Source organism: Vulpes vulpes, chromosome 13 (assembly GCF_048418805.1).
Source record: "Vulpes vulpes isolate BD-2025 chromosome 13, VulVul3, whole genome shotgun sequence".
Lineage (NCBI taxonomy): Eukaryota > Metazoa > Chordata > Mammalia > Carnivora > Canidae > Vulpes > Vulpes vulpes.
In genome coordinates, this window is record NC_132792.1 from 58192836 (window position 1) to 58205574 (window position 12739).

General features: G+C 41.7%; 1 protein-coding gene across 2 annotated transcripts in view; it reads right to left on the minus strand.

The window, feature by feature from the left end:
• KCNB2 (potassium voltage-gated channel subfamily B member 2) overlaps positions 1 to 12739 on the minus strand; it is a 382502-nt gene that overhangs the window by 347033 nt on the left and 22730 nt on the right. For both annotated transcript variants that reach the window (XM_026012567.2, XM_026012560.2), the window contains one exon: positions 8233 to 8915. In XM_026012567.2, the coding sequence (XP_025868352.1) occupies positions 8233 to 8811 (579 nt within the window). In that variant the 5' untranslated portion in view covers positions 8812 to 8915. The remainder of the gene's footprint in view (positions 1 to 8232; positions 8916 to 12739) is intronic.

Genomic DNA, 12739 nt, shown 5'->3' on the forward strand with positions numbered 1-12739 from the left:
TCCAGGCTGACTGCTACCTTAAAAAGCTCTGTCACTCTTAGAATACCTAAATAGAATATATTTTTAAAGATTTTATTTATTTATTTGAGAGAGAGAAAGAGCACAAAGCTCAGGAGAGAGGCAGAGGGAGAGGGAGAAGCAGACTCCCCGCTGAGCAGGGAGCATGATTTGGGGTTCAATCCCAGAACCGTGGGATTATGACCTGAGCCCAAGGCAGATGCTTAACCAACTGAGCCACCCAGGTGCTCCTAAATAGGATATTTTTAATGAGGAATACGTCCTGTGAGAGTTTTGCTCATCTCTACTGTACCATATAATCTCCCCTATAAAATACAGGAACATTTGATAAGAGTTAGTGTATGTAACAATGAGGAGAAAAAAAACAAATAGGGTTAGGCTAGTGCTCAGTGCCAGCTAAGCTCATTCTATCAAAGTCAACCAGCTCCAACAAATAAACCTGATATCATACAAAATTCAGATTTACGCCTCATCACATTATAGATTATGGAATGTCATGGAACCCCAGGGTTGTTCTCAAATAGAATAAATGCTATTCTATTTGAGAATAGAATACACCAATACTACATCAATGCTAAATCAATGCCAAAACCAAAAAATCTATTGTAATCTATGGTTACTTCATGAATTATACATCAGCAGCTGGAGGTTTCTTTTTTTTCTGTATAATCATGCATTGATCTAAAAGGAATTTTTATTCTGGCAATTCTTTTAGAATCAACTTTATTGATCATTTGAAAAATATCTTTCTTCATTAGAATGGTCAATTCATAGTAATAGAGCTCAGATAAGAACACTTAAAGTATTATTCAAAGCCTTCTACAGTCTTCCAATGTGGAAAGTGTTAAATATTGTGACCATTCCTTCATAATACTTATGCTTACCTAAAATAGTACATCATTCACTTTGTAAAGTCTCTCACTTGAAATAAAGAAAACAAATCTGTTAATAACCAAAGCAGTGTGCATGAATTTTCAAAGCCAGAATATTTAAATACTGCTAATGTAGTCTGTTTTGTGATAACATTAGATAACGTAGAAAGAATTCCTTGGTTTTGTTTTGGTTTTTTTACATTGAAAATGATAATTACTTATTGAGATTTAAAAACCGAGCTTGAAAGGAATCTGAAAATCTTACTCTAGTATTAATGAAAACCAGCAATTTTTCAAAGAGATGGAAAAAAAGTGCTTGAAAATTAAGACAGGCCCTCCTCAATTGGAACAAAGAAGCAAAGAGGAAAAGTGCATGATTCTTGGATAATTTCTTTTTTTTCAAAACTATTCACATGTAAGGTAATCACTTAGTTTATTGTCCAAACTGGGACACTTTTTAATAGTGAAAGGGAAAAAAAAAGAGTGAAAGGAGATGCTGCTAATAATTTGCCTCAGACAAAAGGCATTAACCAGGGCATTCTCAGGAAAAGCAGGACCCATGGCACCTTAGGTAAGAGAAGGTGCGATGTGAGCTTTTTATCAATTTCCTCTTCTGTTCTCACCATTCTCTCCCTGATCAAATGAGGTCAAGTGGACAAAAAGTGGTGCATTTTCAGGGCAACCTCTCGGGGACAGCAAAGAAGCATGGATCTCCAAATAGGACCAGTAGAGCTCAAGAATGGAATATTTGAAACATTTTAATCAAAGTCCAACATTTTCTATCTTATCTTTTATTTGTTTACGTCTGATTCTAGGCTTTCAACCAGTTAGTCTGCATGAATTATATATTTTAGAAAGAGAAAAACCACATATTTCCAATCTAAACCTCTACAGCCTGGCCAAGTTGTTTTAAGCTATCCCCTATGAGCACCTCTGACCTCTTATGCCATGTTATCTGAAAAGCACAAACAACCTCATCTGTACAGCTGGGCTTTCGAAAGGAAAGGGCAAGAAGAGAAACAGTAAACAACACAGAAAAGACAGGACTGGCACACTAATCAGGCCACTGGTAATCTTAGATAAGAACTGGGGAACCGCACGGGTTCCACCAAGCCACCAAGAGGTTCCTTGATGTGGGGAGATTTCCATGTGAGCTCACATTGCATCAGTTTGTTTGGCTGGGGGGGGGGTGTCCATTTATGGTTCTAATGGCTCCTTGTTGTTTACCACAAGACAGTCATCAGAAAGCTCACGGCTAAAAAAAAAAAAAAAAAAAAAAAAAAAGAAAGCTCACGGCTACGTATGAGCAGAGTTGTCCACCCGACTCGACTGTGTGTACGTGTGTGTGTATGTATACATACAGAGATGTTGGTTTCCTCTGCTAACTATAAGCTCTCTTTATGCCACTTTGCTTTTATGAAAGACCTACATTACTACCTGTTTTCACTAAGTGAAAGAAATGGGAATAGGATTTTCATTTTTATGAAATGATAACTGCTTCTATGCTTTATGCCATTTCACCTTACAAAGGATTTCATAGGAATGCTCTATTTTCAGATAATGGGGAAACCTGTACATGTGTACACACACACACACACACACACAAGCACATGCAATAGTTTTGTTCTTGGACTAAAAGGAAATAATTGGTGCCTCTGTTCCAATAGTATTTCTTTTTTTCATCCAAAACATTTGAATAACCAATCCATAAACTAGAAATAGAATGAAAATATTATGCATTCCTTTCTCCTTCATGAGTACACAGGGGGTTTTATTTTATTTGGATTTATTTTCTTTTCACTATTTCTGTGACATGAGACACCCACACAGTCTAATTCAATTGGATACTGGAGTGAGGTTCTCAAGGACTTATCACCAATAGGGCAACTAAACAGAAGCCATCCCCTGGGAAACTCAGAACTTTGACCTCTGGCTCTCCAGAGAGCTGTAGTCCCAGAGGCAGACGTTGTACGTCTGCTCCTATAGGCAAAAAAGTCTAAGGTCTCCCAAGCCTTCCCATGCTTGCTTTAGGTGCCATGCCATGTCAATGGAGATGGTCAGGTAGATGTTTGGAGGCCATGAGCTGGAGGCAGGTCTCCTTTCCACGATTGGATACACTCCCCCATGGGATCAATGCCACTGCCAGCAGGAGAAAATTGGTTCTTGTGGAGAAGGGTGAAAAAAATCTTAGATATTATAACAGTCTTTAGCTCTCCAAGCTCCATCCTACCCACAAAGTCTTATTCCTTAGTATTTAGTTTCTCTCTTTAGAGGGAATTTAAATTTAACTTCATTTTTCTCCTTAGGGGGCCATTAATGAAAAAAAAAAGGTTGAGAAATAATTTTCTAGTCAATCATCTTCCTTTTCCTGAGGGAAGGAGGTAGAGGGACGGAGGGAAAGAGGAGGAAAGAGAGGAGGAGGAGGGAATGGGAAAAACAAGAGGATGAGGGAGGAATCCTTAGATAAATAAATGGTAGCTGCAGATACACAGGAAAAGTGGGAAGGGAAACCAGTAAGAAACAATACCTCCTCCCCACGGCCCCCCAACCCCCACAACGGGCTCTCACCAACTCGACTCTGGACCCTGCCCAAGAGGGTTGCCAGGTGATTCTCACTGTACTGGTTCAGATGAACAGAAATGTCTTTCTGCAGCCTTATATTGTTTTTTTCAAATATGGGCTAAAGTCTAGCTTCCTGACCTGACACCTGAGATGGGCCTGTTGGCTGGCATTGTCCCGAACACCATATCCATGTATATGCCCAGGCTGAAGCTTGCCTCAGAAGGCTGAGCTGTTTCCTAACTGGGTTTGCCTGAAGACACAGTTGACTTCTTTTGTTCTTGACCTTTTTCAGATATCTAAAGTGAAGGCACTGTACAGTACTGAATCTCTTTCTTTTCAGCTCTCAGGTGGGCCATGCTCCTTGTGGGTTGTTGTTTCATCCTAAAGGCAGACAATATCACATGCCATAGGATCCACTTCACTCAAATGCTTTCAAATACCTCTTAGAGAGAAGTTCCTGTAATGCAAAATTTAAAGGGGAACAGCTACTGCAGTCCCTTTGGGAAAAGGCCAAAGAAAAGGGAGAGAGGTATTTCCAAGCCAGAGGCTGACTAAATGGCCCAAGGCTGGAAGAAGTACAGGATCAAGTCTAATTCCAATTCACTGCCCAGGAAACTGGCAGCCAGTTAAGCCCATCTTCTCCCCTTGCACATTCCTATGAAAGGCATGCCAGAACCAGCAATTCCATGTCACAGTAACCCAGAGATTTGGACCAGCCATCCTCCAGGCCCATTTGGTGGGCCCTACATTCACAAATAGCCTCAAATTTAAACTTTGTACATTATCTCTGCATGAGGGTATACAGAATGTGACCAAGATAAACTAACAAGACTAAAAAAAACAGAAAGCCCATCATGCACATATAAACTCATGTCATAGTACCAGATCATAGAAAACTATGAAAGAACAATTTCTGTAGGCCATGTTATTATTTTGTGAAAAGTACAATTATATTTCATATTATCCTGTGTGTGTGTAAAAATGTTAATTTGTTAAATGAAGACATTTAAGACATACCACTTATTTAAACCCCACCCATTTGGCATTTTTTCCAGTTATTTATATACTTCAAAGTTCAATTAATAGAAGTGATACCAAGAAGCATGTTCTGTAAAAGCCAAATTGTTATTTTTAGGGTCATACTCAAGGACAAAATACAATAGGTCAACGGGCCTTGCAATAATTTTGTGTGACATACTGGACGGACATGCTATAGGCTGGACAATTATTATTGAATTGATTACTGAGAATTTATTCCATGTCATCAATATAGCCTATTGTGGAATATTTGATAGAAAGGGTCAAATTTTTCCTCCTGTGCTAGGGATCTGGCAAGTAAATTCATAACTTTAACTTTCTTTATTGTACAAATACTCAATAGATTACAAAAGACAGGAAAACCCAAAGAGAAAAAGACAAATACTTTGAAGGATATGAAATTCCTGCTTAAGCCAAGAGAATATATTCTAAATTCTGGAGAGAAAAGAGTGTCTTTCTACATGTCCAGTTAGATGTGTGTAGCCCACACAGAACATGCTATATATGTTCAAATGAACTACCAAACTGAATAAGCAATCACCGTAGAGGCAAGGTAAACAGATATTCTCCTCCAAAGATATCTCACCTCCTAAGCAAGTTAGGAAAAACACATAGATTCCAAGCATTCCAACACAAGAGCTTCATGGCATAGGCAGGATCCTGCTGTACCCATAACACAAATAGTGAGGGCTAGAGTATCATCCTACTGCAGTTTTAACAAAGCAAATTGTTCCTAAGTTGTAAAAATACTATTCACACACAGGACTCACCTCACCAAGAATTATTCCAGAGAAATAACAAGTTATATGATTTGAGAAGAGTACAGGAAAAAGTAGTGATTTACATAAGACACCATACAGAGCTGTTTTTAAAAGGTTCCAAACCTCAGACAAATGAACAATACTTTCACTAAACTACCATATAATCAAATGTAAATGATTTCCATAATATTTCATCATTCAAACAGAGAGGAAAATGTAGATATTTAAATAAACAAATACAATTCCTTATGAAAATTTAGTAAAAAAAAATCTACTTAGGTTAGCAAAGATTCGCCTTACTTGATTAATAATTTGGAAACAAATTTATTATTTACAACTACATTAAAATTTCCAAAACCAATGTCCTTAACTGCTTAGTTTGTAGGTAGATATCTTATCTGTGCATACAAAATTTGAAGCAAGTTTCAATAATCTATCTGATGTGCAGGTATATATAATAGCATACTGTAATAGGCCATGATCAATGTTACCTTCTTAGAGATAAAGAGATGGCTGCTGCTTCTAAAATTTAGAGATTAAATGAACTCCCTCATCTGGGAAATCAAGTTATTGATCATATTCTGTCCTCAGTGGAAATGCTTCAGAAAAACAAATGTATATACCTTACATTTTTTTTCTATAACAGTACTGAATTTTAGATATGTGTTAATAATGCTGTTATAAGCAAATAAGCCATATTAAACTTCAAATTTTCTTTGATTTAGCTGCTGATTTTTGCATACACGTCGAACACCCTCTGGAGCATTCGATGGAACAATGACTTAGACCCCTTCAAGCCTAAGGGCTTGAAGAGTTCATTTAACATCCAAAATACTCCTTTAAATCCAGAGTTTATCTCATTCATCTTTAAAATTTACTCCATATTTTTACCAGTGACTCACATATGTAACTTAACACTTGACACTACAAAGAGCAGTAACCTTCTCAACCAAAACCCACAAGTATAGCACATCTATTTCTTTCTTATGGATAAAAGAAAAGTAAATTATTCATAACTACAAAAAAGACCTAGTTGAAATCTTTCCGTTTGCTACAAGGTGTGCATTTCCTCATTGTGTACAACAGAAACATATTTTATTTCACTGACTTCCATGCTCTGGCCAAAAAGTAAAATGCCTTTAGAAGTCACCATGATGCAAAACTAGGCATATCAAACAGGGCAGAAGCAATTTTACAACCATCTGCATTCAGCTGATTGTTTACATAATTTACATGTTGTAGATTATCATATAAGATCTTACTTTCCACTTAATAATGGCCTATTACATTTCCATAATCTTTACTGATTTTTAAGAAAGAACCATCAAAAAATTCTGAAGCAACTTAAAGAATTTATGTGATGACACGTTTTTCTGCTATTTTCCTTTTCTCTCTTCCATATTCCATTTTCATCTAACATGCATGAAATACTAATACTACGCCTCTGCAGCTAAAGATGACTTTTGATATTGTATCCATATCTCCTATTGCAATATAGAACTAAATATATGGGATGAAAAGCAGTTTGTGCTAACCTTCAAAGCTCTAAATAAAATTAGATAAACAGAATCATGCAGTTGAATTAAATGCTGCAATTTGTGGCAAAACAAACTTACTCTGAGACAGAGATGTATGCAGCACAATGGAAATGTGAGTTTACCTTCATTATAAGCAAACACGATAAACTCTGAGGTAGGGTAATACCTCAATTGTGGAAAAAAAAAAAAAAAACGATCATCATTGTCAGAGTAGGCCTCATAATAAGGGAGGTAAGGGAGGCACCATGGGCACTGACTCACTCTTTACACAGTTTAACCAGAAGGCCCTTTTTCAAGCAAGGAGCCCCACAGTCCTCTGAGTTACACGGGGCCACACTCCCTCTTTCCATGCTCCTCCAGAGAACCAGGCCAGGAGGTACTCCCTCCACGCTCAATGACAGCACCACACTCCAAAGTGCTGAACCCAGCTAGCCCTCGAGGACAGCACCACTCTCCACGTGTGCTGGACGCCAGCTAGTCCTAGAGGACAGCATAACACTCCCTGTGTGCTGGACCCCAGCTAGCCCTCAATGACAGCAACATTCTCCACGTGTGCTGGACCCCAGCTAACGCTCAATGACAGCACCACTCTCCACATATGCTGGACCCCAGCTAGCCATCAAGGACAGCACCACACTTCACGTGTGCTGGACTCCAGCTAGTCCTCGAGGACAGCACCACACTCCCTGTGTGCTGAACCCCAGCTAACCCTCAAGGACAGCACTACTCTCCACGTGTGCTGGACCCCAGCTAGCCCTGGAGGACAGCCCCACCCTCCACGTGTGCCGGACCCCAGCTAGCCCTGGAGGACAGTCCCACCCTCGTGAGCTGGACCCCAGCTTACCCTCAAGGACAGCACCACTGTTCACGTGTGCTGAACTCCAGCTAACCCTCAAGGACAGCACCACTGTCCACCTGTGCTGGACCCCAGCTAGCCCTCAAGGACAGCCACACCCTCCCTGTGTCCTGGACCCCAGCTAGCCCTCGAGGCCAGCCCCACCCTCCACGTGTCCTGGACCCCAGCTAGTCCTCCAGGCCAGCCCCACCCTCCCCATGTCCTGGACCCCAGCTAACCCTCGAGGCCAGCCCCACCCTCCCCGTGTCCTGGACCCCAGCTAGCCCTCCAGGCCAGCCCCACCCTCCCCGTGTCCTGGACCCCAGCTAGCGCCGTCCCCTCAAACTCCAGCCACCGCCACCACGCAGCGACACGGCCACCCAAACCCTGGCAGCCTCTGCCGCCCAGCCCTGTTCCGACCCAGCAGCGCTGCCTAAGAACGAGCCAGGCCACCGGGCGCCTCTGCAGGGCGCTCCTCCCCGCGCCGCCCTACCTGGTCGCGCCTCTGCAAAGCCTCAGAAACGGGCCGCTAACGCCGCCTGGAGGGGAGGCCGCCAGCCCTCCAGCCCGCGCCCGGGGGGGGGGGGGGCGCGCCCCGCTTTTCCTACCTTTGCAGCCACCGACGAGTTAGGTTTCTCCAGCAAGTCCCAGAGCTTCTTCCTTTTCTCGGGGCAGCAGGTGTTATCGAACTCCTCCCCCTCCCGCTCTCGCATGGTCTCGGCCTCCCGCCTCAGCTCCTCGTTCATCTGCTCCTTCTTCTGATGGTACCTGGCTTGGCAGCACGACTCCAGGTAGATCTCGTCGATGCCCCAGTAATCGAGCTCCTGGCCGAAAGAGAGCGCGCACATCTCCTCCATCATGTGCAGCTTCCCGGTCCGGTAGAAGTTTAAAATGGACGTGAAGGCCCCGGGGTGCCGGTCGAAGAAGTACTCGTTGTCGCCCAGGTTGTAGTCGTCGCACACCTCGAGCAGGCTCTCGTGCGTGTTGCAGTCCCGCAGCTTGCCCAGGCGCGTGCGCGGCAGGCGGTCCAGCGTGCGCCACAGGACCTCGTGGTTGAGGCCGCCCACGTTGATCTTCACCCTCCGCGAGCACGTCTTGCTCCTGATGATGTCCACGGGCTCGGGTGGAAGGGAGAGGGTCGACCTGGAGGTCTTCCTGTTCAAGCCAGGGGGCACCTTCTCTGCCATGTTGATCCGCACAGCGGCGCGGGGCCACGATCCTCCGAAGGATGAGCTGCGGGAGGCTCAGCCGCAGCGGTCGCCCTCCGAGGCAGGCATGTCCACCGACGCGACTGGAAAGAAAGCAACAAGGGTCACCGGGGGGCAGGCTGCCACCTGCCCAAAGCCTTGCCTGCTCCTTGGGAGGGCTTTGCTGTTCCCGCACTACAGGGAGGTGTCATGTTAATTACTGTGCATTGCTTGAGATAGGAAGCTCGGCCTTCAGGAGGAGGAACGAGGAAAAGACTAGAGTGTATCACACACACACGAGGCTGTGCATTCGGCTGCATGCACCTAGAGGTTGGGAACTCCCAAACTGATCACCAGGGACTGCTTTCTCAAGCTCCAGATTGAAATATCCCAGCCTGGCTGAGCCAGAGACACCTGAAACTAAACTGACCATATCGCCAACCTGTGCAACCAGTTCCTGTTCCTTCTCCATGTCAGAGGTTTGGCCTTCTGCATCCCCACATCCAGTTTTTTTTTTTTTTTTTGGCGGGGGGAAGATGTATTTTATTATCAAAACTTCTTTGTTTCCCTTTTATGCAAAATTAGCACAGTTAGGACTCTGTACCTTCATCACATTGTTTTGAGCATTAAATGAGTTCATGAGTGTAAAGTTCAGCACCGTGTCTGGCCCCCAAGACTATGCAATAAATTTCAGTTCGATATTAAATGGAGCCCGTGACAAACATGCGGGTTTGTGGGCTAGGAAAAACACACCCTCCCCCCCAAACTAAAACTGAGAAATCCTGATCCATCTGTCTACATCCAGTTAAGAACCAGGTCTTAACCAACTTCATCTACTAAACATGGCATAAGTGCTCCACCGCCAGGACCCTGTCCCTGTCACCCTTGACCCTCAGCATCTCTTGCCTACATTTCTACAGCAGCCTCTTAAACTAGATCCCAAACTCTGGTGTTGTCAACCTAAAAACCATTCTCAACATGGCTACTAGAATGATCTGCTAAGATGCAAAATTGATATTAAGACTTTTACACTGAAAGCTTAGAACACAGCTGAGAGAAACTAAAGATCTAAATACATGAGAGATACTCAACATTCATGGATTAGAAGACCCATTATTGTTAAGTTAGATCCTGAACTCTGGTGTTCTCGGCCTAAAAACCATTCTCCACAGAGCTACTAGAATTATCTGCTAAGATACAAAATTGGCCCTTTCTGTGCTTTAAATTCTACAAAGACTCATCATTACTGGCAGTAGAAAGTCCAATTAGCCTTATTAGGTCTGGCCTAAGGTGAGGTCCATCCTCACCTCTCATCTCTCCATCATCACTATATTCCAGCAACTCCAGAAGACACACATCCTCCTGTCTCAAGCTCCTAGAGCTTTTTTCATGCTGTGGAAGGGCATCCGCCTTTCCCATTTCCTTTTGACTAACTGCTGCTTGCTGTTCAAGACTTCTCTAAGACATCAATCTCCAGAAAGCCCTCCATGATATTCCTCTTCTAGGATCATGAAACTCTGTGAATGTCACTTCTGCTTCATTATACCACTGCAGTAACACCTGCACAGGACGTTGGGAGCTCTTAAAGACAAAGAATATCTTGTCTGTTATATCCTTATCACTGAGCACAGTGCTTATAGATTGTAAAGGTTTAATAAATGTTAAGTAATGAATCAACAGTTTTCCACAAAACAGCTGACAAAAGAGCCAGTAGGACTAATGCATAAATGGAGTTATTTGAGTGACTTACCTAAAATGCATTTATGTTTACATGTTATATGTATATATGTTTGTGTATACATTGCATGTCAGAACATGTGTGTGTGTGTGTGTGTGTGTGTGTGTGTGTGTGTTCATATTTGTATTCTTTTGCTCCACAGCTCTTTTCCCCTGGGTATTAATTCTTTAAGACATTACTGCTCTAGTATTCCCTTTTGTTGATCTATTATTTTGATCTGCAGCAGCATCTTCTTATTTGATCTTCTCCTGTAATGTTTTTGCAGAAAATCATGGAGCATCAAGCAATACATCCAAAACACCACTTTTAATGTAAAACACCATGTTTATAGTCAATGCCCTTACACCAAAGGGGAAAACTCTTATATTTAAGAGGTCCTCATAATTAGAACTCTTTTTTAAGATACACACCAATGTCTGTATGTCTCTGATTTCTCCATTTTTATAAGTTATAATTATTTCTCCATCGGAAGTCAAGTATCTTCTCAAATTAAAATAAGTCATATTTATGAAAAATGTAGATGGACGATATATAAGTATTTCATACAATAAATAGATACACTTGAATAGAAAGGTTTTTTTCAAACACATAGTGACAGAAATATGGTAAGTAAATACATACATACTTTCACCACAGATGACATAAACACCTATTTTTACAAAAATAAAGAGGAGGCACAATGATTTGGGTAAATAAATTCTCTGAGCCTCAATTTCTTACTCTACAAAATGAGGATAACAGTATCTACAGTATCACAGGCAGTATTATGATGATTCAATGAGGTAGTTTATGTGAAGTGATCACTACAGGGAGGCATATCTGAACAGAATAAGAAAATTTGTATTTCTCATCTTAAGTTTGGTTTCGACCAACTGAAAGAAAACTGAGATTAGAAGCTGCACTAATGTCTACTAAGTAAATGCTGGCGTTTACATTTTTTCCTTATTCATATGTACTGTCTTCTCTAGTAAATTATAAGTCTATAAGGCCAAAACCATTAGTCTCACCTTTTCTGTGCCTGCATTGTACCTACACAGAACAGGCACCTCACAGGGCATATCTTGGATGCCATCAATGCCCATGGCCAAATTTTGTATTCAGGTGACAAGGGAGTATGAATACATACACAAAATTGAGCAACAATATTAGAATCAGGGAATACAACTAAAAATATTAGAGATGGGGAAGCTCTGGTCACAAATATGAATGTCTGTTCTCCATCACATAACTTGGTTGTAGATACAATGACATCTCAGCAATCCATAGATTATGTGAACAGTCCACATGAATAAATAAACAAGGGCTAATCCATTTTTAATTTGGCTACAAATAGACATAAAATGAATTTACTCTTTTTGGAATATCATGTCTTATACTCACGTGAAAAAGATAAACAGTTTTTGAACTGACTAGAATATCAGATCAGAGGTTTTCCAGAAAGAGTGAGAACAAACTCCAACGTCAACACAAAGATCTCATGTTGGAGGGCAGGGGCTTAGTACGACTTGCTTTCTTGGAAATGTCAGTATTAAAAGCGTAAATGCTATGTCATAGTCACCATTTGTCTCAGACAATCTCACACATGATTTATAGTGAATTTTCCTTTTCAGAGGTTGTGTGTCTCAGGTGAAGAGAGGTCATAAGACTTAAATTTCACAATATCTTTCCTACTGATCAAAAACTTTCTATTATAGGAAATCCAGCGTTGACTGCAAATTCCAGAATAAAAGACAGCTGAAATTCAATGCCCCGTCTTCAAAGCAGGGGTAGAGAAACTTAGGATGAGAAAATGTGACCCACTGATTTGATTTTCTTAAGACTTAAAGATGGTCTGCTCTGATTACTGTTACTGTGGTTAAAAGCTTTTATTTTTCCTTGGCAAAATGTTCTGCTTATTATCTGATAAGGAGTGCAGGCTCAAAGGCCTAAGTTCTCAAGCAGTTGCAGAGCTGCGAATAGAGTTGAGAGAGTTCATCAGGCGTTCAGAATAATTGTGGAAAACAAATGGTCGTCGCCTTTGGAGGCTGTACGTAGTTCAAGTGCAGAGTACACTACCTCTGACGCCATGCAGCCTTTCTATCTGCCCCCCTATCATTCTCCCTTCTCTTTCTTCCTCTGTGGATTTTCTCTCCCACTTTCCTGTCTCTGTTTCTCCACTCATTGCCTTAACTTTCTCCCATTCCTCCCCTT